Source organism: Ruditapes philippinarum, unplaced genomic scaffold, assembly GCF_026571515.1.
Source record: "Ruditapes philippinarum isolate M1 unplaced genomic scaffold, ASM2657151v2 ctg1542_1_1_1_1, whole genome shotgun sequence".
In the NCBI taxonomy this organism is placed as follows: domain Eukaryota; kingdom Metazoa; phylum Mollusca; class Bivalvia; order Venerida; family Veneridae; genus Ruditapes; species Ruditapes philippinarum.
The window spans coordinates 25,427-51,865 of record NW_026866829.1 but is presented as its reverse complement, the minus strand read 5'-3'; the positions used below and the strand labels follow the sequence as shown (position 1 = coordinate 51,865).

The 26,439-nt window shown below is 30.5% G+C and overlaps 1 protein-coding gene across 1 annotated transcript in view; it reads left to right on the top strand.

The window, feature by feature from the left end:
* Nucleotides 1-26,439, top strand: part of LOC132733828 (MYCBP-associated protein-like) — a gene marked incomplete at its 3' end in the record, with an annotated part of 49,680 nt that overhangs the window by 3,987 nt on the left and 19,254 nt on the right. The window contains 7 exon segments of the mRNA XM_060720546.1: nt 17,306-17,460; nt 17,889-17,998; nt 18,376-18,434; nt 21,574-21,680; nt 21,941-22,115; nt 24,279-24,398; nt 25,766-25,829. Of these exon segments, the coding sequence (XP_060576529.1) occupies nt 17,306-17,460; nt 17,889-17,998; nt 18,376-18,434; nt 21,574-21,680; nt 21,941-22,115; nt 24,279-24,398; nt 25,766-25,829 (790 nt within the window).

Here is a 26,439-nt window from a genome sequence, read left to right as displayed (position 1 = left end):
TGTACATGCTGATTCAACGTATTAAATTGTAATAGTGTTAAAGGTAGCTTACAATCGGTTAACGAGTGTCATTTTTGGCTAATTGTAATTAAAATTATTATATATGCAATTTTAAAACCAGGATTTATTTCGTTAGTCTATAGAATGGAAACTGTATACAGAAAGTTATAAACAGTTTGGTTTGGAAGTTTTAAATTTGTGACAAAAATAAATCATAAAAAATGGCCGCTTTTCTGAAAATGGCCAATGCTATGAAGAAAGCAAATGCCGAAAAACAATCATCGCCAACATCGTCAAATGATGACAAAAAGTCTGTGCTTGGAAATAAACTTGGTGATATGTTGAAGAAAAATAAGGGAGCAAGTTTGATGGGTCAGTATTGTAGTTCATTTTATATCTGTAAGTTTTCTGATGGTTATTTTCAACCAAAGAAATACATACAACTGGATCAACTTTTCATGTTGAACATCTTGTATTGTTCCAGATGTGACATCATAAATGTGCATTTATGTTATATGCATTATAATTAGGTAATGCTTATTTATGGAAAAATAATTTCTATGGTTCTGTTAAGATTTTCTATATATATATATATATATTACAGAAATTACTTAGAAATAGTTTTAAATCACTATTGTAATTAATATCAAAGATAATTTTGATACATTAAACTTAACCATTTTATTCCTAAAAGCATAGGATTTTGGTGAAACTTATAATAAACTATGGTACCTTTTCATGCTTGTTTATATGTTTGATAAAATTAAATGGAAGATGAAAATAATATTAAAAGACAACATAAAATGAAATGATACAGTCATTGTTGATGGTTTGTTTGTGGTTTAAAGGCAAATTATGCCTGAGAAATGAATATATTTTTTCTTTCTTAGGAAAGACAAACAGTAGTATAATGGTTTTAAAGCATTTAAGATACATGTACTAAACACCTGAAGGAAGTTAATAGCTTCAAATGTAAAATTGTTTGTCATAAAAGTAGCTAAATGTAAACAAAGTTGTAGTTTGTCTTCCATACAAAATACTTAATCACTTTAACTGTACTAATTGCCAAAAAGTAACAGGAGCAAAAGATGGTCCAGGAATTAAGTCAATAAGTATTTTTTTGAAAACTTAAGTACAGAACACCAAATAAAAAAAACTTTTGATAAATAAAAATAAAGGCATGTCAGGGTCAATGGGCCTTTAAAGGTATATAATTAGAATTCAGGTAGAATAAATAATGTTGTATGTTTATAATCTGTGACAGCATTCAGTAAGTTCACAGGATCATTATGGACAATGTTTTGCTATTTTGACATTATTATAATTATTATGAGTATCAAATAAGTAAAAACCTTCTTTTTTAAAACTCTTTAAGGGTATGAAAACAACATGACGGGACTTCTTTTAAATTTATATAGTACATTGTATATTTGAAATTCCCCATTTTAAGTCTGACCCCTTTTAATGTTTGCGTTATGATGTTTAAAGTTTTGAAATGACATTTTCTATTTATTCAGTTTATATAAATATTGACCCGAACACTCCATTTGTATAGCAGTGTTAAATAAATGTTAAAACCTATATTATTTTCTAACTTTGAACCTGCTGAATTAGATAATGAATTTGCCCCGCTTTGAACTAATGGACCAGTCCGTTGAGAGATACCAGCGGTATCTAGCCTGGTCAAACTACACCCATGTGCTAGCTGATCTGGTTCTATACTGATGGCAAACTTGAATAGCTTGTAAATTTTGGTTCTAGTTGGTTGAGGGTTAAAAGTTGCACACTTTGTGTATCTATTACGTGGTTTGTTTTTGCTCACGATTGTTATTATACGTAATTAGATTAAATTGTCCCAATGTAAAGAAAAAAGACTAACAAATCTAAAAAATATAATGTGACAACATTTCCAATATGTAGCATTGTTGGATAATCCTTTCTCAGGTTTGATTATGATAAACTGAAGTGACTGTTTTAATGTTTTTTTAAGGGTCATTCTTTTTTGCATCTTCATGCAATTAAACTGCTGAATCTTTCAATTCTTTTAAGATTAAAGACTATCTTGGTGTCAGTTACATAGCTGGATAAGATTGCACTCTTTTTACTATGAAGTCAATATATATTTGACCAGGAAGAAAATATGTATATCATAAATCTATTTCTTTGCAGCTCTTTAATAGTATACTAAGATGAACTTTAGTTTCATGGAACAAATTTCTTAGAGCTAACCTTGATTAACATTTATTTGTTTTATTCTTTGTCAAAACTAATTAATAAAATTTAAAAAAAATCTGTATTAATTTTTGCCAGTAGAAATACATAATTTTGTCTTTGAACTACAAACAGAAAGAGCAAAATCCAATTTTCAATTTCAGTTTTAGCATTTTGATCACTCTGTAAATAGATTATATGAATAAATGTGGTTTAAATAGTTTTTTATGTAAACAATTTCACTGGAGATTCAGTTCACTAATATTAACATACCAAATTTTAATACAGTCCATAAAATCACTTAATTTTGAACAATAAAATTCTGTTTAAAATGTGAAGTTCCACATGGGAAAGTTCTTATATAATACAAACAAAGTTTTAAGCTAATATTTGACCATATATTATTACCATATAAAATGTTTGAAATGCTTTTAAAAGAGTAATAACTGATTTGGAACAATATAAACTAGAATAAACATTTTAATATTAATAGTTTGTAGTTGGTAGGTTACTATGTAAACTCGGCAATGAAATTAGCATCACTGTTTGTTTAATTGTGCGATCATGTAAAAGCAAACCTGCCTTGAAACCATTCTAGTGCATTCATTATATTAAATTTTTTGGTGAAAATTTAATGATATTATATAGTTTTGAGATAGATTCTATTATTGTGTTAGAAATAGTTTATTATGGAATATAAAAACTTTGGAAATAAGTTTTTTATTGAATGTAATAACTGTGGAAAAAGTAGCATTTTTTTTTTTAAATTGCTTAAATTTTGAGAAAATATTTTGTAAGATTTAATTAATGTAAGGTGGTTGATTTAAAAAAATGGCAAGTACAGGAAATACTAGTTCTCGAAGACGTATGTCAATGCAGGTTGTGTCTAATGTACAGAAAGTGCTAACATCGGCACCGAAACATAACTCTGCACCGCCATCAGCCGGTGGTAGGCGCAGTACATTACCTGCAGTGTCAGATAGAAAACTCTCGCTTGCGTCAAATACCTCCGAGGTTCGAAAGAGGAGTGCCAGTAAGTTATTTTATAGAAACGTTTGAGCCATGTCATGACAAAACCAACATAGTGGGTTTGCGACCAGCATGGATCCAGACCAGCCTGCACATCCGCGCAGTCTGATCAGGATCTAGCTGTTCGCTTACCAATCTATTACAAGTAGAGAAACTGATAGCGAACAGCATGGATCCTGATCAGACTGAGCGGATGCGCAGGCTGGTCTGGATCCATGCTGGTCGCAAACCCATTATGTTGGTTTTGTCGTGACATGGCTCATATAATTATACAGTACTAATATTGAAAAATAATAGTTATTATATTGAAATATGATGTATAAACTTGAAAAACAACATACCATAGAAGTAAATCTGTTTTTATTGTTACTTACAATATTCTTTGTATGGTCACAATTTTTGTTTTAATGTCTCCTTATTATCCAACACTTCATTGTTTTAAAAATACACATATACAAAATTTGTTTGGTAACATTTTACATATAATCAAGATCTTCTGTGCAGATTTTTCAGCAGAAAGAAAGTGAACATGAAAATTTAATTAAATGAATTTTGTCTGAGAGTGAATGCTGTATTAGTTCATTATCTGATGAAGATGAAACAGAATCCATTTAAGTTGATAATATGAATGGCTTGTAAACATGGAAATGCTGATAAAAATATACTCTGTGCTCAATATGAGACTTTTTGGTAGTTTTGGTGACTGTGGATAGTTTTAGGTTCTTGTGGGTAGTTATTGACAAGATATTGTATATGAAAGAAAATGAAACTTTGTTTAAGAAGATTAGCTTGGCTTAAGATACTCTTGATGTTTGTTTTAAGGATAATTTTCCAAATTTAGTATGATTAGTGCTATATATTTTCTTAAAGTAACCACTTAAAGTAGTCTTAAGTATGTTTAATGTTATGATACCAAGAGCATAGTGAAATATGACGTCTGCGTCTTAATGCTCATATTCTGTAGACACTATTCTGACAATGAAAGCAAAATATGGCATTTATTGAAACTGTCATATTTTTGTGTAAAAAATGTCTCTGTGGCTTGTAAATCTTGAAACTTAACTTTTAAAAAAGTTTCTAAAATTATTACATCTTTGTTTATATTCTCTTGTGGATTTTTTTAATCAAATAATAAAGTATGAAAAAGGAATCTGGCAAGGGAGTTTTTAAAGCGCGTGCTTCAAGTTTGATGTCACAAAATACAATTATTAGTAAGTGTTTAAATAATATTGTTTTTACCAGTTTTATATTATTTAGAAAATATTATTTATTTCCCTGTATTGTATGAAAATCTATTTGCACAAAGTTGAGACTTATTATATGATGACGTGATAACAAAACATTTTAATAAATATAATTTCCCTAACCGCTGTGGGCTCGAATCCCGACAGGAACTTTGGATTTTTTCATGTGAGAAAGTCGCCATATGACCATACTGTGTTGGTGCAACATAAAAAAAGAGAAAAAAAGAAAGAATATAATTGTTTCTTTCAATAGTACTTTATTAACTGGCTTTTACATTGCAATGTTTCTACTTATCAAAGCGTATTGGATGGAAATAACTCAAAAAATATATTTTTGTAATTTTTCCCCTTACATTAATTACTTTATTCAAGGTTATTCTATGTAATACAAAGCAATATAATTTAGTTTTTACCTGTATTTTCTTGTGTAACTCAATCTCAACTTGCATTTTTACTCTCAGATGAAGGTTGTCATGCAGTAAATCCATTCTCTTATATATAAACGTAACAATTATGTCTTTCTGCCAACAAATCATACAAAACTTATTCTGCGAAAGATGTTTGGAAATTCTTGGCTGCCTCACAGACCGACCCTGTATTTACAGCTCTTGCATTTACAGCTCTCTGACAAATCTTATTGAAGCCTTGTGTCATTATTTCAAAAAGATTGTTCAGAAATCTTATGATTAAATTTTTTATCACTTACATCTATGTGTTGATACACTCCATTGACATTCTTAATCCTTGTTTAGTTGAAACAATAAAATATCAATGACTGTTGAATTTAAATATCATTGTGGGCTATTCAGGTACAAATTTGATTCTATCAGTGTGTCATTATAAAAAAATATCACCCCAGACAATATGTGATAAATAATATAAGGTATAGATGGGTTTCTTGATTTATAAAGTATATATTCTTCCTAAAAATGAACTAATGTCATGTCTATGAAGGTTATAACTTTGAATGGAGTCATGTGATTTGGTTAATTATAAGTTTGTAATATTTAAGTGTGTATAACATAAACATTGAAGAAGTTGTTTTTTATGTTATCATTTTTTTACTTGAGTGTTGTTCATAGAAGAGGAAAAAAAGTGGAATTGATACTGGAATTAAGATATCATAATGTTAATTCTATAGATTTATATAATTTTAATGCATGTAATGTATATTATGTATAAAGTATATTTAGGTAAATTAATAAGTGTAAAATTTAATGTAAAATAAGAGAAAGACATCAGTTTTAATGGATTATCTCGGTAGAGAAAGAATGGGTCTGCTTGAAACAGATAAGAATTAAAGGGGATGTAATTTGTCATAACATTTCTGAGGTAAAAAATAAAATTAAAGTTTCTATACATGTATATAAGTAAAATGAACCGCGTCACAACAAAACCAACGTAATGCGTTTGCGGCCAGCATGGATCCAGACCAGCCTGCGTATCCGCGCAATCTGATCAGGATCCATGCTTTTCCTTACAAACCCTATAACAAGTAGAGAAACTGATAGCGAACAGCATGGATCCTATAACAAGTAGAGAAACTGATAGCGAACAGCATGGATCCTGATCAGACTTATTTTGAGGAGTGAGAAATTGATTCATTCTACTATCAAGGATGGATTTGAAATAATAATTTACTGAAATAAGCTGTTATAGCCAGCCTGCATCATGCACTTTGAGGGGCAGAGTTCAAGTTTTAGATTTGATAGTGTTTTATTTTAGTGTTGGGAATGTTACATAGTTTTCAGTGACAGATTGGCAGAACTTATTATGATGATGCCAATCAAAAACATTTCAACTTTACTGCTGGACTTTACCAGTATAAATTTGTTTATATTGCAGCTATCATCTCTTAATAAACAATTGGTGGCCCTATTGGTAATGGTGCATGGCTCTTATTTTACCAACCATGTTTCCTTATGACACAGTGGTAGGGTTAATTTCTGGGAAGTTGAGCTTAAAGGTCCTCATATGACATAGGTACGGGGTTGGTACCTGCAATTTAAACTGAGAGGCAAATAAAAGCTAAAAGTTATATTTACATTTCGAGCTTAGATATGTAATGTTTGACCAAACAAAAGTTTGACTTGAACAGGTGAAAAGTTAGAAATTGTCTGCAGGTGTATGGCTCAAATACTGTTAGAAACTGGCAATATACACAAAACAAACAAGTGTTGTGTTAATTCAATTTAGAATTGATCTTAGGCAGATAAACAAACTGTAACATAATTCTTTTTCAAATTTGAAAAACACCTATCAACTATTATGCAGAGAATGTCTTTTTTTCTAATTTTCACTTTTTCATTCACAGCATGATTAATTATAAAAAAAATTGACGAGAAATATAAAACCATATTATGGAAGCATAATGGTTAGACTTAATATGAGCCGTGTCACGACAAAACCAACATAGTGCCTTTGCGACCAGCATGGATCCAGACCAGCCTGGGCATCAGCGCAGTCTGATCAGGATCCATGCTGTTCGCTGTCAGTTTCTCTACTTGTAATAGAGTTGGTAAGGGAACAGCATGGATCCTGATCAGACTGCGGGGATGCGCAGGCTGGTCTGGATCCATACTGGTCGCAAAAGCACTATGTTGGTTTTGTCGTGACGGGGCTCAAATCTATTTTTCGTAAATATCAAATTCTTATTGGTAACTTGAAACTCTTGTCTTCAGATTGAAAGCATCGTATACAGGAAAAAAATGATTGACTATAGATTTATTTTAGTTTAAATTTTTTACATACATTTGATCGTGCAGTTAATTATCAAAGTATTGAAAGAATTTAATAAGTATTTCTTTATAATTAACTATTGAAAGCCTTTTTCGAATGTCAAATGATGGTAAAGAAAAGAATTCAAAAAGTGCAAAGAAAATTGTGAGAGATTTTTTTTAATAGGAATGAATAGCATGTATTTATGTTGACAGTTCACTAGTTCAAATCTCAAAAGAAATGTAAGAGTGTTTTAAAGTGATTTTTGATCATGTAGGAGGTCAGGCTGAATTTTGTGAAATATTTTATTATAAGACAAGTTTTAAGAAGTGAGTTTTAAGAAGTGTGTATGTGTTTTAATATTGACAATTTTCTGTTTAAGTGGAAAAAATGGGAAAATTCGTGGCAGGTTGTTAGATGAGTTAGAAAAAGTAAAATTAATATGATGAATTATATTTTCCTTTATAAATATTTTGTTTTAAGAAATTTACTTTAAAAGTAAAATAATTTCATAATTGGAGAGCTTACATAGGAAAAATGGGAAACAGGTATTTAACTATTTTATACCAATGGGCTTATAAAAACAGCATCTTTTTAAATTGGCTAATTTGTTACTTTGTGAACAGAATTTTGTTGACATTCTTGTAATAATGTGGCTTAATAAAGTACATTTAAGAGACTTATTTGTATAGGACTAAAATTAAGGTGTATTGAATTTCTGTAGGATTATTTTAAATATTTATTTTTGGAATTATAACAGCTTTTATCTCTATCAATATTATCATAATGCTATAATATTATTGAATATGAATTGCTATAACAATGTTTATAATTAGTATATTATATATACATACGGTAAGTTAAGAATTAATGGCTTGTTAGGAAACAATTTATATAAACCTAGGACTGTATTAACCCAAGACTCAGTCTATAACCTAGGACTTCAGCTATAAATCTAGGACTCCATCTATAAACTTACGACTCAATCTATAAACCTAGGACACAATCTATAAACCTAGGACTCAGTCTCTAAACCTAGAACTCAATCTATAAAGTTAGGACTCAATCTATAAACTTAGGACTCAGTTTATAAACCTAGGACTCAATCTATAAAGCTAGGACTCAATCTATAAACCTAGGACACAATCTATAAACCTAGGACACAATCTATAAACCTAAGACACAATCTATAAACCTAGGACACAATCTATAAACCTAGGACTCAATCTATAAACCTAGGACTCAATCTTTAAACATAGGACACAATCTATAAACCTTGGACTCAGTCTCTAAACCTAGGACTCAATCTATAAACTTAGGACTCAATCTATTAACATCAGAGCAAATCTGTAAACATTAAAGGAGTGATTATATAAGCATGAAAATCAATCTTTGAAATAAGAGGCAATATAAAACAATGGAATCAATCTATAAAAATTGTAGGAATCAGTCTATACATCTAGGATTCAGTCTTTAAGCAAAGGAATAAATACATATACCTTAAGAGTCAATCTTAAACATTAAAAGAATCATTATATATACATTATAAGAATCAATCTATGAACATTTAAATAATCGATCTATAAATACTATAAGAATCAATCTGTAAACATTAAAAATCAATCTATAAAAATTATAAGAAACAATCTATAAACATTAAAAGAATTAATCTATAAACAATAAAAAAATCAATCTATAAAAATTATAAGAATCAATCTATAAACATTAAAGAATTAATCTATAAACATTAAAAAAATCAAACTACTATTAACATTATAATTATCAATCTATAAACATTTTAAAAAATCAAACTATAAACATTATAAGAATCAAACTATAAACATTATAAGAATCAATCTATAAACATTAAAAGAATCAATCTATAAATATAATAAGAATCAATCTATAAACATTAAAAAAAATCAATCTATAAACATTAAAAAAATCAATCTATAAATATTATAAGAATCAAACTGTAAACATTTAAAGAATCAATCTATAAATATATTGAGAATCAATCTATAAACATTAAAAATCAAAGCACAGAAGGTGCTGAATTTGTTTGGGTCTCAGAATGTAAGAAAGGTACAGGTTGTGAGATTATATGTATAGTGCCAACAATGCTTTCCAGCGTTTTATTTTTTAAAAAATTGGCTATAAGAAAATTGAAAACACGGGGTTTTTAAATCCAATTTTTAACTTAAAAAATTTTGGAAAAAAAAAGAGTTTTTTTTACGGGGGTTTTAAAACTCCAGACCTTGTTTCCCCAAGCGAGCGAAAAACCCCTTTTCCCACGGGAATTTTATGAAAAGTCTGAAAAAAACCTTTTATTACTTAATTTTAGGGGCTTGTAACGATTTTAAACTTTTTGTTTAAAAATTAAAATAACCCCTGGAGCTTACTATAAGCATTATTTTATAAGGGAATAAAAAGGGGCTGCAAGTCTGTGGTTTTTTTCTGATTTTTTGCAATCTAAAATTACTGTTATCTGTATGTTTTTCCTGTATAAGTTTTTTTTCTATTATATAATTCATTTTGAAAGGGCACCGAGTTTGATACATATGGAATTCTGCATAACTAGAGTTGCATCAAAAAATCATTTATGTTCATTTTTTACGACAGCCACACTTTATCCTTGATATCATGGCTACTTCCTTAACAAAGACACTAAAAAAAGAATTAAAAAAAAAAAAAAAAAGTTCCCTCGACTGGGATTTGAACTCCAGACCTCCCACTCACTAAGCGAGCGCGTTACCCCTGCACCACAGAGAAAGTATACATACAATGTCTGAATAACATCAAGTCATTCTATATTTAGAACTTCCATTGCATTTAGGGTTTGTACCTTATTAATTTTGAGGTATTTTGTTCAGAAAAGACCTGTTGTTTAAAATTGAAGTAAATAATTAAGCGAAAATCTTCTCGCCCAAACAGTTCGACATGTAGAATCTATGTATTCCACTACTCGGTTTGTGTAGTATTCGGTAATCGACATCGCTAAAAATAGTATTTTCATTGATAAAATTATATTCATCCGTGTAATTTGTGATTGTGCATTTATTGACAATTCTATAAGCCAACGCTATTTTTAAACTTTGAATGCGTTGTAATTTGATGGATACTTGTAACAAAATAAAAATATTTCTTTCTTTTAAATCGCTAGTTTTAAGCTGTTTTGAGAACTACTTGTTGTTAGGTTTGTCGTAAACTTCTGTGTCAGAGATTGAATGTCCGCTTTGTATTTACTTATTTTCGATCAGAAAATACAATAAAACAATATAAGAAATCTTCGACCATTCGGGAATTATTTTGCTTGAAAATTAATGCGCCTGTCTTTGACCATCTTTACGCAGTGATCTCCCCTGAATTTTTCGGCGTTAGTGTACATTAAAAGGGAAGTAACCGCTTCAAAAAAGTGGACTACTTTCTGCATTTGCAATTAACAGCATTAGACTCTGAAATTTCGCTACCATTATTTGTTTGGTCTGACGACCCAAACAAATATCAAGATCGATCAGTGATCACATGTGTCGCCTCATAATGGCCAATTTCATGTTGGGACAAGTTTTGTGACAGACGGACAGACAGACGGACAGTGCACAAATAGACTTGGTACTGATCATTCCTGTAAAGTTTGGATGAAATTGCACCAGTAGTTTATGAGGAGTAGTGGGGACAAGCTTTTGTGTATCTGGCAACACACAGAAAAAAACACCTTTTTAACAAAGGGCCATAACTCGGACAAAAATCATTCAACCGGAAAACCTGTGCAATATGCGCAAGGACTTGAGCTACAGATCAATCCTGTAAAGTTTCATTGAAATGCATTAGTGGTATAAGAGAAGTAGTCCAGACAAACTTTAAAAATAAAAATTATTAAAGGGCCATAACTCTGACAAAAATCATTGAACCGGAAAATTCTGACAATATGCACAACTAAACTTGGTACTGATCATTCCTGTAAAGTTTGGATGAAATTGCACCAGTAGTTCATGAGGAGTAGTCTGGACAAGCTTTTGTGTATCTGGCAACACACAGAAAAAAACACCTTTTTTATCAAAGGGCCATAACTTGGCCAAAAATCATTCAACCGGAAAACCCGTGCAATGTGCCCAAGGACTTGAGCTAGTGATCAATCCTGTAAAGTTTCATTGAAATTGCATTAGTGGTATAAGAGAAGTAGTCCAGACAAACTTTAAAAATAAAAATTATTAAAGGGCCATAACTCTGAAAAAAATCATTCAACCGGAAAATGCTGACAATATGCACAACTAAACTTGGTACTGATCATTCCTGTAAAGTTTGGATGAAATTGCACCAATGGTTTATGAAGAGTAGTCCGGACAAGTTTTGTGACGGACAGACGGACAGACAGACGACGGAGAAGTGATCCCTATATGTCACCACTACTCCGTAGAGGCGACACAAAAATCAATCTATAAATATTGTAAGAATCAATCTATAAATATTAAAAAAAATCAATCTATAAATATAATGAGAATCAATCTATAAACATTAAAAAAAAATCAATCTATAAATATTATAAGAATCAATCTATAAATATTTAAAAAAAATCAATCTATAAACATTAGAAGAATCAATCTATAAACATAATGAGAATCAATCTATAAACATTAAAAAAATCAATCTGTAAACATCATAAGAATCAATCTATAAACATTTAAGAAACAATCTATAAACATTAAAAGAGTCAATCTATAAACATTTAAAGAATCAATCTATAAATACTATAAGAATCAATCTATAAACATTATAAGAATCAATCTATGGTTACAGGGGTCAATCTAAAAATAGATGGGGAGGGGGTTGGGGGCAGTTATGTAAAAACATATCTTTAAACATAGAATCAATCTATTAACTTAGGAGCAAATCTGTAATCAACTAATCATTATAAAGACAAAGTATTAGATATATATACACTGTTGATGTCATAGTCATGTCAGATTGGCATAGAACAAATTATGTAGCTTTAAACCTAAATGTTAGCTAAATTTTACCAAAATAAATGTTACATTGATTTAGAGTATTAAAAGAAACATACCATTTATTTTTTATCTACAACTGTTGTGATATCAAAGTTTATTCATCACTGAGGGAGATACAAATTATGTATAAATACATGACAATACTACTAGTAAATTACATTGAATCCTAATCGATTTTACAAGTCAATTGTTAGTTGTGTTTTTTTCTCCTAGAATAATAATAATCAATGAAATTGAGAGGTATTTATTGTAATAATTGTCTGAATTATTAATGGAACAGCCTGGAATATTGTATTAAATTCAATGACAGTTTATTGTCAGCTATAACAAGGAATATTGATATTATCTCAGGTGCTTTTCTTCATGTTTTTATATTTAGAAATGAAGAAGGAAAACATAGTGCACTTTTGATAACAAAGAGGGATATACATTTTAGGAATTTAATTGTATTTAAGTTTAGGAAAAACTTGTATAATTTTCTTGATTTTTTTTCACATTTTTGATTTTTTTAATCTTTCATTACATTTTTACTTTTTTTATTAATTTAAAGGTAAAAAGGATATTTTACATTTTTTTTTCCATTTCTTTTGCACATTTTGTTTCTTATTTTGGCAGTTACCTCCCTTTAATATTTTTTTATGTTACCATGGAACTTCAACTGGTAATTTGAGATAATATATTTTGTGTGTATTTTGATCAATTTATCATGTGAAAAAATGACTTTTTATAATCCAGGACACATGTTTGGTATATATGCTCATATAATGATTAAAAAAATTATGGATGTTTCATCATTCTATAATATTCACTTAATATGCTTAAAGGGACTCCACTGAGGTTTTTTGGGACTGAAAATATTTTTTCCAGATAAATGGACCATTTGAAGTAGGTTTAGACCACTTATCTTTGTGCAAAATTTCAGATCATTCGCGCACTTCGTTTTTCCGGAATAATTATTCAAATTGTAAAAAAATGAAACAAAATGAAAGACGTATAAATGCTTTTCACTCAAAACGGGCTAAGAAAAGCATAAAAATACGATTTTCAATTTATTTCAAAGTATATTTCTTAACTATCTTTGCATACATTTCTGTTTAAAGTGCCCCAGCTTATGTATGTAAGAAATTCAAATGTTATGTTTTTAGGCTTTTAAACCTCAGTGGAGCCCCTTTAACAAAATTTTTAATAAAAAATGTGGCATTTTTGCAATAATATAATATTATAGACTTGAAAGTTTTCTGTTAAGTAACTAAGGAAATCGAAATAATGACTGCAATTTATTGGAATGACTTTAAACTGAACAGAAATGAAAAAAAAGTTTTAATGACATAACAGTGATTTATCAGCTTATTTTTCATAATTGATAACTTGTAAAAACGATACAGCAAATTCATTATACTAATACAGACTGGATATTACAGGAGTTGGGGGGATAGGGGTAATGGGGGGAAATGTAGGCTGACAGGGATGGGGTAATAAAAGAAAGTTATTAAAGGAAGTAGGGCTGTTTGATATTTATTCTTTTTTTTGTTAGAGAAAGGTTTTAAAAAACCTGCTATAAAATGCTTTACCCTTGGGGGAGCTTCAGGCCTGTCCCCCCCAAATTTAAAAAAAACAAATTTTTTAAAGAATTTTCCTTGTTTTTTAGTGCCTTAAATTTAAAAGGGTTTTTTATTTTAAAAATCAGGGTTTTGGGGTGGATTAACATGGATTAGCATTTCATTTGCAAATATTAATTTCTTATATGCACTAACGATTTAGGATATAGAAAATTATGACATGTGGAATTTAATCAAGACGGGAAAATTTTAAAAAAGGAAAACGTAAAAATTTAAAAAATCGGTTTAAAAAAATGTTCCCTAGAAAAAAGTAAAGACGTGTCGGGTAAAATTCACGTTGCAGGCATTTACTGGGGAAAGATCGGTAGGAAAAGTCAATTTGGGTTCTACACATGGTTTTGAAAGGGAAGGGCTTTCTGCGTTTAAAAAATTTAAATCTTTTTGTTTTTAAAACTTTTAAGAAACCCATTTTTCTTCCTAAATAACATTGTGTTTGTGTATACATCATATGTAACTTATTTTTGGATATTTGTTGAAGTTCAACAGAAATCTGTGAATTACAATGGTTGTGGGTTTTGATTTGTTGTGTATCTGGCATCTGTTTGGATTAATATATTTTTCATCAATTCAAGACGTATTTGATGTAACATTATATGAAAGGATCTGAAAATCTCAATGTTGCCATATTGAGATCAATTTTGTGATGCTAACATATTGTATGAAGTGAAACAATTTTGTTCCACTGACATTTCCTAGAAAGGTCTTAGTTACTGGAATAAGGAATAATTGTTAGGAATCTTCTTTCTGTTGTTGAAAAGTGAGCAATAAAGTCCAGTGATGATATTATTTCTTGGCTTTCTTTTTGCACTGTGATGGAGTATAATTTTTCAAATACTAAGAGGATATTTTTTCGTTTGTGTGAAATATGGAATATATTTTCACAAAACATGATAAAATGCCACATATTTTCACGAGCCGGGAGGGCTAGTGAAAATATGTGGCATTTTATCATGTTGAGTGAAAATATATACCATATTTCATGAAAAATGAAAAAATAACCTTTTTATTTAATTTCATTATCAAAAAAATGGTTACGAACCCCCTTGCTTTCTACGCAACTGCAATTGAACAGCGCGCAGTAATATTATTATTTATAGATGCGTCTTGTTTTGCACGCGATATTTGGTGCTACATTGTGATGTCACGTAAACAACTCTTTAAATGTCTGTACAGCGTTAATAACTGAATTAAAGATATTGGTGTTTGGATTTATTTTCTTAGTTAGACCACTTCTATCATTCTAGATAGTTTTCAAAACAAAATTCAACAAAAAGTTGTTTTTATTTGTCAGATTTTCAAACAAAATGACGAAAGAAGTCCCTTGAAATAAATATGAGTTTTGACTCTGCCCACTTTCATATTTATATTTCATATTTACTTTTAAAAAATATGAAATATATTTGACTGATATAGCACCATATTTAATTGGTAAAATTAAAAAAATGTACTGTATAAAAATATGGATATTGCATATATTCCGTAAGCACCTGGATTTGTAATTCATTTAGATTTCTTCTTTCTGATGCTGGTATACAATCATCATATACAAAAAGAGGTGTACAGGCCTGACCAGGGTGTTATTTACATAATTAATTGTAATTGTGTTATAATCAGGTTTAGTTAAAATATAAGTCTTGCATCATGATATTTAATGGCAAAAATCACTTTGGTATTGAACCTGAATTAATGCAGGGATAAAATTTAATGAAACTGCAAACTACTTTAACTCATAGCTTTATGTTAAGCAGCAGATGAACATGGATGTCACCAGTGCAGACCAAGATTAGCCAAACTTACCATGGTCTGCACTGCGCTAATCAACTTAGTAAATACTTGAAAATTTTCCCTAAAAATGATGAATGACCCAGTATTAAGCTGGCATTTTGATATTGAAATTTCAAATGCTTACAATTGAAAATTTATTTAAAGCATGGCATTATAAAGGAGAAGACTTGTCTTTTGTTCTTATCCTTTTCCATTATGTATTAATTTTGTGTGCTGAATGCCTGTATGTGAATATAATTATATATTATGTGTACTATTAGGAATAAATATGTTTAAACTAAAGCATAGCATGGCAATGATGCAAATTAAACCGAGTAAAGATTAACCCTGAACATGCTGCATATTTTACACAGTCTTGTCCCTCTTCCATTTATGGGACTGTCCATTATCAATTTTAGGGATATCAATTTGAGTATCTAAAATTTGTCAGCCAACAGTATAGAGCCTGGTGAGACTGCACAGCTGTGCAGGCTGGCCTGGCTCTATATTGGTGGCAAAGGCTTAACCTTTTCAGTTCCAGCACTTAAAGGGTTAATGGTTTTTATCTTCAGGGATTTTGTTAACAATTACTCGGTTTCTTCACTTTCTTTAACCATACCAATGATTTTTTTGTGACTGATCTAATATGTTATGTACTTGAATACTGTATTTATCCATCAATCTGTATATCTGTTGTTATTTAAACAAGATCACTGAATTACAATTAGACTTTTTTTTCTAATTGGTAATCTTGAATTACGACAAAATTGATTTTCAAGCGTGATAAGATTATTGACAGTGAGGCAATAAACTTTGCAAGCAACGTACATCGCCATGGAGCTGCGATAACTCTACAGAACAATCAAACTCTGATATATATCTTTTTTTATTTCTTGGGTCTATAATATAAATGGCTATTCAGTAGACTGTGTTAACAGATTTATGTTTTAATGATTACAATTTGACTGGTTTACTAGCGTAACATTTAAACTTTATGCAAATTAGTTAGACTGGTTTGGCATTAAGTCACTTTGTTATCAGAAATGCTTGGATAAAAGAATTTTTTTATAAGATTTGTTGAAATATTTTGAATAGTCAATGAACTAATATTAGTGTAGTAAACTTGTTTAAAACTTGACTATAGTGTGTTATAGTGGTGATGTTCTTTTGAAGTTTGTTGGATTTTTAGATGTTTTTTTTTTTATCGTTAAAATTTTATTCTTTTGCTGTTTATGGTGATTTTTGTTTGAACTTTTGGCAAAAAACAGTTTTGCTTTGATAGTGAGATGAGCCGTAAGTATAAAATTGAGATAATATTTTTTTATCTCAATAACTGATGAACATATTTATTTAATTATCAAGTTACATTGATGCATAGCCCAATACATAACAGAATTTATTTTTAAGATGGTAATTATACAGAAATTGTTTTGTTTAAAAAAAGAAAAAAACTTTAAAATGCATATATATTTATTATCACTGATTCCTTATTGTATAAAACAATAGCACAGGATTAAGTTTTTTTATGATTATATGATTAAGTCATTTGTAATTTTGTCAAGTTATAGTATGATCTCCTAATTACTTTTCTATATTTAATCCAGTGTTTTTATTCTGAATATTTATCAACTGTTTATCAGCCAGCAGAAGAATCTGTCAGTGTAAAATCATTACAGAATAAAACATGTGATTTGTAATGTCTTTATTTTCACAGATAAGCTGAAAAATCGAAAAAGAGATGGTACTCCAGACAAGTCGGGAACACCTTCCCAAGATGCAATGCCTGATGAGTCGGCAGCTTCCGCCCGCAATGTCATCTGGAATGAAGAAATTGAAAAACTGCAGATAAAAGATGAAGAACTTGTCAAGGTGATGTCAATGTTCCCAACTTCTTCTTAAGACATTAGTTCAAAATCTTGTTTTGATAAAAATTTTACATGAATTTAAAATTCCATTTGTATTAAAATGTTAAAATTATTGACAGAGAGTTGACTTGGGCATGGCAAGGCGGAGACAAGATCTTATTACCCCCACAATTTGCTTAACCTTTTATAAGTTCTAGAGAATTAAGACAATTAATACAATTTGAATTTTTAGGACAACATTTTATGTATCATTATACCTGAATTGCTTTCTTTATTATCACAGCATTCTGTATATTTTACTGTGTTAAGAAATGGCAAAATAAATTAACATTTTTATTGTATGATACAATAGATTTTTTAATGATATAAACTATTTCTTAGATTTTAAGGTATATACATGGTTTAAGGTAATAAACAATAAGTCTATTACAGGTAAGGGAACCTCGCCCACCTGAGTCAGGTAGAAAAACTCCTGTAACAGAAAGACTGACTGTCAGGAAATTAAAACCAGCCGAGGAGCTCAACAGACCTAAACCTAAAGTGTAAGTTGTTCCATTCAGTTATAGTAAATTAGTAATTTATTGACTACAATATTTCATAAATCATTCCATTGATTAAGAGGCAATCTAGAGGTCAGAGTTTAATCACATACATTGGTGAATTTGTCTTTTAATATGATTTTTAACAAATTTGCTAGATTGAATTTGTGCAAATCTCTCCAGATGCCATCAGTGCCTGAAATCATGCAGAGATCTTCGTCAACCAGTAAATCTGAAAATGTGGTTTTTCATTTGACCTTTACATGGTCCGTTTGACCTTATTAATCCTGCCCACAATAAAACTACAAACTATTCATGTATCTTTTTTTCTGCTATACCCGCAATTGATAGTTTTCATTATGACAAAACTGTTTTTACAGGGTGACAGTTGCCAAACCTGCTCCACCAGATGCCACTGTTAAACCTATGGACCTGTCAGGTATTGTGAAGTGTACATGAACTTGTCTGTTAAAAAAATCTTTTCATATCTTTGAGATAAATGATTTATAGGATGTTTGTAGTCCTAATAATTATACTTAAAGTTGAGGAATTGTGCTTTTTTTGTGTAAATAGAAAGAAGCTTGATTCTGACAAGGAACAAAAATATCACAGAATCAAGTTTTGGGTCATTAAAATATTTTGACTAAGGATGTATGGCGTTTTTAGCTCGACTATTTGAAGAATATGAGAGCTATTGTAGTCGCCCCGGCGTCGGCGTCAGCGTCCGCGTCCGCGTCTGCGTTGGTTAAAGTTTTTTGTAAAGTCAAATATCTCAATTATTACTTGAGATATTCAATTGAAACTTACAATACTTATTTATAGTAACAAGGTACATCAGATTGACAAGTTGGATAACTCTGCCTACAATATTGACAGAATTATGCCCCTTTTTAGCTCGACTATACGAAGTATATGGAAAGCTGTCCTACTCGCCCCGGCGTCGGGGTCGGCGTCCGCGTCCAGATTTTAGATTAAAGTTTTGGTGCAGTAAAATATTTTTCACTATAACTTTGTCATTTCTTAAGGTATCAATTTCAAACTTCAAATATATGTTCCTTATCATCAACCACATCATATGTGACAAGGTTCATAACTGTAGCACCAATATTTTCAGATTTATCTCCCCTTGAACTTAGAATTTTCCTTAAAAAATACTATTTTTTACTGTTACTTCCTTATTTCTTAAGGGATCAACCTCATACTTCAAATGTATGTACCTTATCATCATCCCCATCTTATGTGACAAGGTTCATAACTCTAGCACCAATAGTTTCAGATTTATCTCCCCTTGAACTTAGAATTTTCCTCAAAAAGTACTATTTCTTACTGTTTCTTCTTTATTTCTTAAGGGATCAACCTCATACTTTAAATGTATTTACGTTATTATCATCCCCATCTTATGTGACAAGGTTCATAACTCTAGCACCAATATTTTCAGATTTATCTCCCTTTGAACTTAGAATTTTCCATAAAAATTTTTTTTTTACTGTTATTTATTTATTTCTAAAGGGATCAACTTCATACTTCAAATATGTTCACGTTATCATCATCCACATCTTATGTGACAAGGTTCATAACTCTAGCACCAATATTGCAAGAATTATCTCCCCATAAACTTAGATTTTTTTACTAGAAAAATGTTATTTTTTATTATAACTTTTTTATTTTTAAAGGTATCTACCTCAAATTTCAAATACTTATTCCTTATCAACAATTACATTTTATGTGACATTGTTCATAACTCTTGATGCAATATTTACAGATTTATCTCTCTTTGAACTTAGGATTTTCTTTAAGAAACATAATAACTTCTTTTCTTTTTAAGGTATCTACTTCAAACTTCAAATATATATTTCTTATCATTACACAAATGTTGTGTGACAAGGTCCATAACTCTAGCATGACTATTTCTAGAATTATTCCCCTTGATCTTGGAATTTATGTTAACAAATATTATTTTTTTACTATAACTTAATACATAATTATACATAATTGATTTTTCTTTCATAGTTTTGTCCTCCTTACTGCGTCCAGTATTTTATTAGTCAAGCTTCGCTGTCTCCTGTGACAGCTTTTGTTAACTTAGAAATTTTGGTTAAAGTTTTTTGTAAAGTCAAATATCTCAATTATTGCTTGAGATATTCAATTGAAACTTACAATACTTATTTATAGTAACAAGGTACATCAGATTGACAAGTTGGATAACTCTGCCTACAATATTGACAGAATTATGCCCCTTTTTAACTAAGAAATTTTGGTTAAAGTTTTTTGTAAAGTCAAATATCTCAATTATTGCTTAAGATATTCAATTGAAACTTACAATACTTATTTATAGTAACAAGGTACATCAGATTGACAAGTTGGATAACTCTGCCTACAATAATGACAGAATTATGCCCCTTTTTAACTTAGAAATTTTGGTTAAAGTTTTTGTGTAAAGTCAGATATCTCAATTATTGCTTGAGATATTCAATTGAAATTTAAATTCTATTTTAAAGAAACAATGTACATCAGTTTGCAAAATTGCATAACTCTGCCTGCAATATTTGCAGAATTATTTGCCCCTTTGAAACTTAGAAATTTTGGTTAAAGGTTAAAGGTCTTCAAAGATATTTACTTGAAACTTTACACATGCACTTAGGGTCATAATTGGAGGGTCATAATTGTATGTCACTGACCAAGTTCCATAACTCTATCTTGCATTAAGGCTGATTCATATCCCCTTTTCTACTTAGTCTCTTGGTTAATGTTTATATGCAAATTTTACATATCTCAATAACTATTAAAGATATTTATTTAAAACTTCACATATGCATTTAGGGTCATAATTGTAGGTCACTGACAAAGATCCATAATTCTATCTTGCATTTAGGCTGATTTTTCTCCCCTTTTTAACTTAGAAATTCATGGTAAAGTTTTGTTTGTAAGCTGTTATCTCAATAACTACTGAAGGGTTTGTGCCTTTTTTGGGACGATTTTATGCATTCATAATAATAAAGCAGTGACTTACTTGATAAAACATCTTAATAACAAGCCTTTGTACCTTTTCTGTCAAATTTATGTATTCATAGGTAATTAGTATTATTATTCTCAATAAAACACCCTTGTGACATTACCTTCCGAATAGTCAAGCCAATACTGTATAATTAGACTCTCTCTGAGGTCTATAACATGAATTTATAAAAAAAAATAGCCCTTTTGTGAACTTAAAAAATTTAACATTATCAAGGCTCTTTTACTATCAAGCACTAAGAATAGTCGAGCGTGCTGTCCTACCGATAGCTCTTGTTGTGTTCACAATCAATGTTTTTTATAGATTTTTTTTACATGAAAAATATTAAATGTAAGGTATTTGTGGTAGACTTAAGTAAAGTAAATCAAATGTTTGAAATTATTGGAAAATTGAGATATTCATAAGCCTTCTATTTAAGTTTGTTACCATTGAAACATGATCAGTTAATGAAATAGCCTAGACTAGTCTTGTACCTGTTACATTTAATGCTTTAGTATGTGACCCTAATTTTGTAAGGTCAAACAATCCACTATTTCATGACTAATTTTTTTAATATTTGTGACAGGTTTTGCTGGACCGAGGTATGATGCTGCAGGTAATGTGGTAGCCCACAGCATTCTGGGAAATTACGAGGACTTCCAGAAGGAAGCCGTTGATCGTGGCGATCTTATGGTAATATACTGGTCACATATTTTATTTCAAGTAAACATGAAACAATTATAAAAGAAATTACAGTTCATGTGTTATTTTACCAAAACTTTGACTTAATGGTTTGCTTTGGTGATTAGACAATGGATTTTATTTTTAAGTCTTTAGATGGTAAAATAAATGTTTTGGTAATCAGAACTTTTAAATGAGTTAGTCAGGTAATTTAAGAACACAGCAACAAATATATATAAATGGCATAAAGTAATGTATGAATGTTTTCACAGGACATAGCAACTGTAAGGAAAGAAGACATGCAGTCATCTGCTCTGACCTTGAAGTATGAGAAAAAGAAACGTCGCTATGACAATGACAAATGGGGTCGTAACAATGAGAGTAATGCTTTACGCAACTGGCAACTTAAAATGATGGAGAGGAAAAAGCAGCAGGGATATATCTCAAGTAAACAATTTGTTATTTTATATGATAATAACAATATGTACTTACTTAATTAAAGCTAAGGCCAGTTATGGCATTCTCAAGATTCTTTTGCGGATTTGGGTTCACATCCCACTGTGTTAGATAAATACCTAACTTGCTTGAGATAAGTTGGCGGTTTTACTCGGGTACCTGCTTGTGCCTAAAATATGAATGTACATGATCCTAGGTCTTCTTCTGTCAGTAAAGTTGAAATATCCCCTTATTATAATAATTAATAACAATGATGGTGAAACACAAGTTTTTTATGCCACCGCAGCATCTGCGATGCGGTGGCATATAGCGATTCACCTGTGTGTGTGTGTGTTTGTTCGTTTGTTTATTTGTGTGTGTGTGTGTTATATAGATTATATAGTGAACTTAAAAAATCTTCTTGTGAAAAACCACTAGTCCAATTTCAACCAAACTTGGCAGGATTGATCCTTGGGTGAAGGGCTTCCAAAGTTGTTCAAAGAATTTAATTCCATGCAGAAATCTGGTTGCCATGGCAACCAAAAGGAATTATAAGAATAAATTTAAAAAATCTTCTTGTAAAGACCCAAAAGGCCTAGAGCTTAGATATTTTGCATAAGGCATTATCTGGTAGACCTCTACCAAGATTGTTCAAATTATAGCCCTGGGGTCAAAATCGGTCCCACCCCGGGGGTCATTGATTTTCACTATATGTACATATAGTAAAAACTTAAATACCTTTTTGTAAAGACCCATAGGCCTAGAGCTTAGATATTTTGCATAAGGCATTGTCTGGTAGACCTCTACCAATATTGTTCAAATTATAGCCCTGGGGTCAAAATCAGCCCTGCCCCGGGGGTCATGGATTTTCACTATATGTACATATAGTAAAAATTTAAAATACCTTCTTGTAAAGACCCAAATGGCCTAGAGCGTAGATATTTTGCATAAGGCATTGTCTGATAGACCTCTACCCAGATTGTTCAAATTATAGCCCTGGGGTCAAAATTGCCCCCGCTTCGGGGTCATTGATTTTCAATATATACATATAGTAAAAAATCAAAAAAATCTTATTGTCTGAAGGTACAAGGCTTAGAGCTTTAATATTTGTTAAATGATATCATATATAGGTACTCTACCAAAGTTGTTCAAATTTTGCCTCTAGTGTCAAAATTAAAAGTGAACTTTGATATCAGCTGACCTAGATTTTGACAAAGTGTATTACATGTTGTCCTTTGATGCAGTCATGAAATTTTAGGCTGTGTGAAATATGACCTTCACCACCAAATTCACTAGACTCAAGTGCATTGATATATTCCTACTCTGATCTTTTATTGAGTTAACAATAGATTTAACCACTAATCTGATAATAAGAATTAGATATGCATTATGACAATTTTCAATTGTATAGAAACAAAAAAATCTGTTCCTACACTACTATTTAGTGTTGTTTTATTGCGGTGGCATAGCATTTTTCTCAAATGCAATCTTGTTTGCATCAAATATAATCAAACAAAACCGGTAAATGCTCAATTTAGACAGACAAACCTCTTTATTATGATGAAGTAATAACACAAAATTTTAACAGTTTTGTTGAGGCTGGCATGTGTATGCTTCTCATTTAGATACTTAAGTTTTTTCCATAATGCATGAAGAAAAATCTTTGGCTGCCATTTGAACATTCTGTATCTGTTTAAACATATGGACTTTCTTGTTGACTATTTTTATCCTTGATGAAAAAAGGTCATACACTCAACTGTCCAATAAAGTATATATTGGATACCACCACTTTGGCCAAAACAGGATGTATATTTGACAGCTAAATTCAATTCATAAGTAGACATTGGATTTAGATAATGAGTATATAATGATATTACCTGTCCATAAAGCTAAGTAGGGAGAACAGGGTCAAGGGTTATAAGTATTTTTCTAAGCTAAAGCTCAGATCTCAGGTACATTTTGTATTTGATTATGTACATTGACCAATGGTAATCCTGAGATTCAAGAAAAAACTTGGAAAAACAAGTTTATAACCTCAAGGCCTTGTATCAGACTGAATGATGTTACACTTATACCTAAACTCAATAAAAGTAGAACTCAAACTCATGTTTGTTTATTTTTCTTACTTTTTCTATTGTTTTTATTTTTTATTTTTCTTTATTTTACTTATTGTAGAGTTACTACAGAAGAGTCCAGAAGATCTTGCTATGAATCAGGCTGATAACTACAGGGCAATCCAGGAGGACAGATATATCATAGATAGAACTATCCCTGCTGTAGATTATGGAAAAGGATGTAAGTATAAAAATTAGCCCAAAGTCAGTTAATGAAATGAAATTGCAGATAGGTATTAAAATAAAGATATTTCCCAAATTTTGGTAATACAGTCAAACGTGTATTAAGCGACCGCGCAAGGGAAAGACCCAAAACGGTCACTTAATGAAACGGTCTCTTAAGACAGTCAGCATGATATAAAAGTCAAAATTTATAAATGACATCTTTCTTATGTGGTAGGAATGTTTTTCAACTTCATTTTTATATAAATGTTGAATAATTAGTACGCTCCGATAATCTAAATGGATGCAAATGTAATAAATAACTTTCTGATATTTATTGACAAATAAGGGTGCAAAATAGTTTTGATCCATTACGTACATGTTTGACATTTTTTCCAGAATTTGTTAACTTCTCTGTTGTTTTTCCTTGTCTCCAACACGAAAACCCTATTAGTGAAGATGTTTTCTGTTGTGCATTTTTTCATTTGAAATAAACACACCACATCTAATTGTTATGATAAATTTAATTGCTGATAAAGTTCAAGGTCAATTCAATGCAGTCTAAATGTCAACAAGCGAAGCGTATACACCATCTCAGAAGGGGCGGAGCGTTGCATTATTTATCCAATATTATTGGATAAAACACGTCACACGTATACTTAACTTCATTTGCATACGCTAAAACGGTTTGGGAAATAGAGTTTTTCACACGTTTATTTGTTGTGTTTTGATTGTTGACACTTGTGACATTACAAAGCGGCGTTCTCTAAAAACACAATTACTTGACAGGTAAAAGTGGTCGTTTAATGAAAAGCTTTATCTCAATTAGGTGACTAATTAGCGGTCGCTGGTCGCGTTGAGCAAAAGTCGCTTAATACATTAAAGATATAGAGAGAAAATGATCGGGGGGAATTTAAAGTGGTCGTTTAAGACAAAAGTCGCTTAATACACGTGGTCGCATGGGCAAGTTAGACTGTAAAATGAAATAAAAATTTCAATTGAAATAGAAAAGCTAATTCAATTTTTTTTACATGAAAAGAGTAGAAATTGCAGACTGTCATTGCATGAAATAGATTTTAACTATCAATATCAAATTCTACAGTCTATATAGTATAAGAGAATGGTTAAAATTCAACTTATCCTTGCTTTATTTACCTCAATATGATAACAATATAAATTAATCCTTGAGACATTGCAAATGATTCTTTAGGTTCTTAAGACATAAACATTTGTGAGCAATATTAAATTAACTGATTTAAACTATATAGATACTTTGATTTAAGCTTAGAAGTTTTGCCTAAATAATGATGAGTATTTTATTATGAATGTGACGTATTACTGTAAATGATATGCAGATTTTGTTATCTGAATGATGTCACATTTCAGTCCGTGTTGGAAGTGAGTTTTGGAAGCAACAGGAAAAGTTTGGTGATGATCTGACTGGTGTACAGTAAGTTTCATTTTTGACAAAAACAAGTTTTTTTGTTTTTATTTTGAGAACCAGTCTGGTTCAGGTGGTCATATTTTAGATTATTTTGGTTAAGTACTCGTGTACTGGGTGCCAAGGGAAGTAAATCTTACTATGTTTGTTGACAAAACCAACATAGTGGGTTTGCGACCAGCATGGATCCAGACCAGCCTGCGCATCCGCGCAGTCTGATCAGGATCCATGCTGTTCGCTATCAGTTTCATTACTTGTTATAAGGTTGGTAAGCGAACAGCATGGATCCTGATCAGACTGCCCGGATGCGCAGGCTGGTCTGGATCCATGCTGGTCGCAAACCCATTATGTTGGTTTTGTCGTGACGCGGCTCACATGTATTAATTCTACAAAATGTTTTACTGTGTTAATTTCTTGTTTAATCTTAAATAAATTTTGTCAGTGTTTATTTTAGCCAGACTTTATGGTGTTATTTTCTTGAGATGCCATGAAATCCTGCTGGTCTATTTATAGATGATAGTTGACTTTTCGTTGTTATTATTTTTGTAGTGTATTGAAACAAACAAGTTTTACGTTTTTGCTATTTCAGAGTACCTTACTAGTAAGGGATATATTTTTA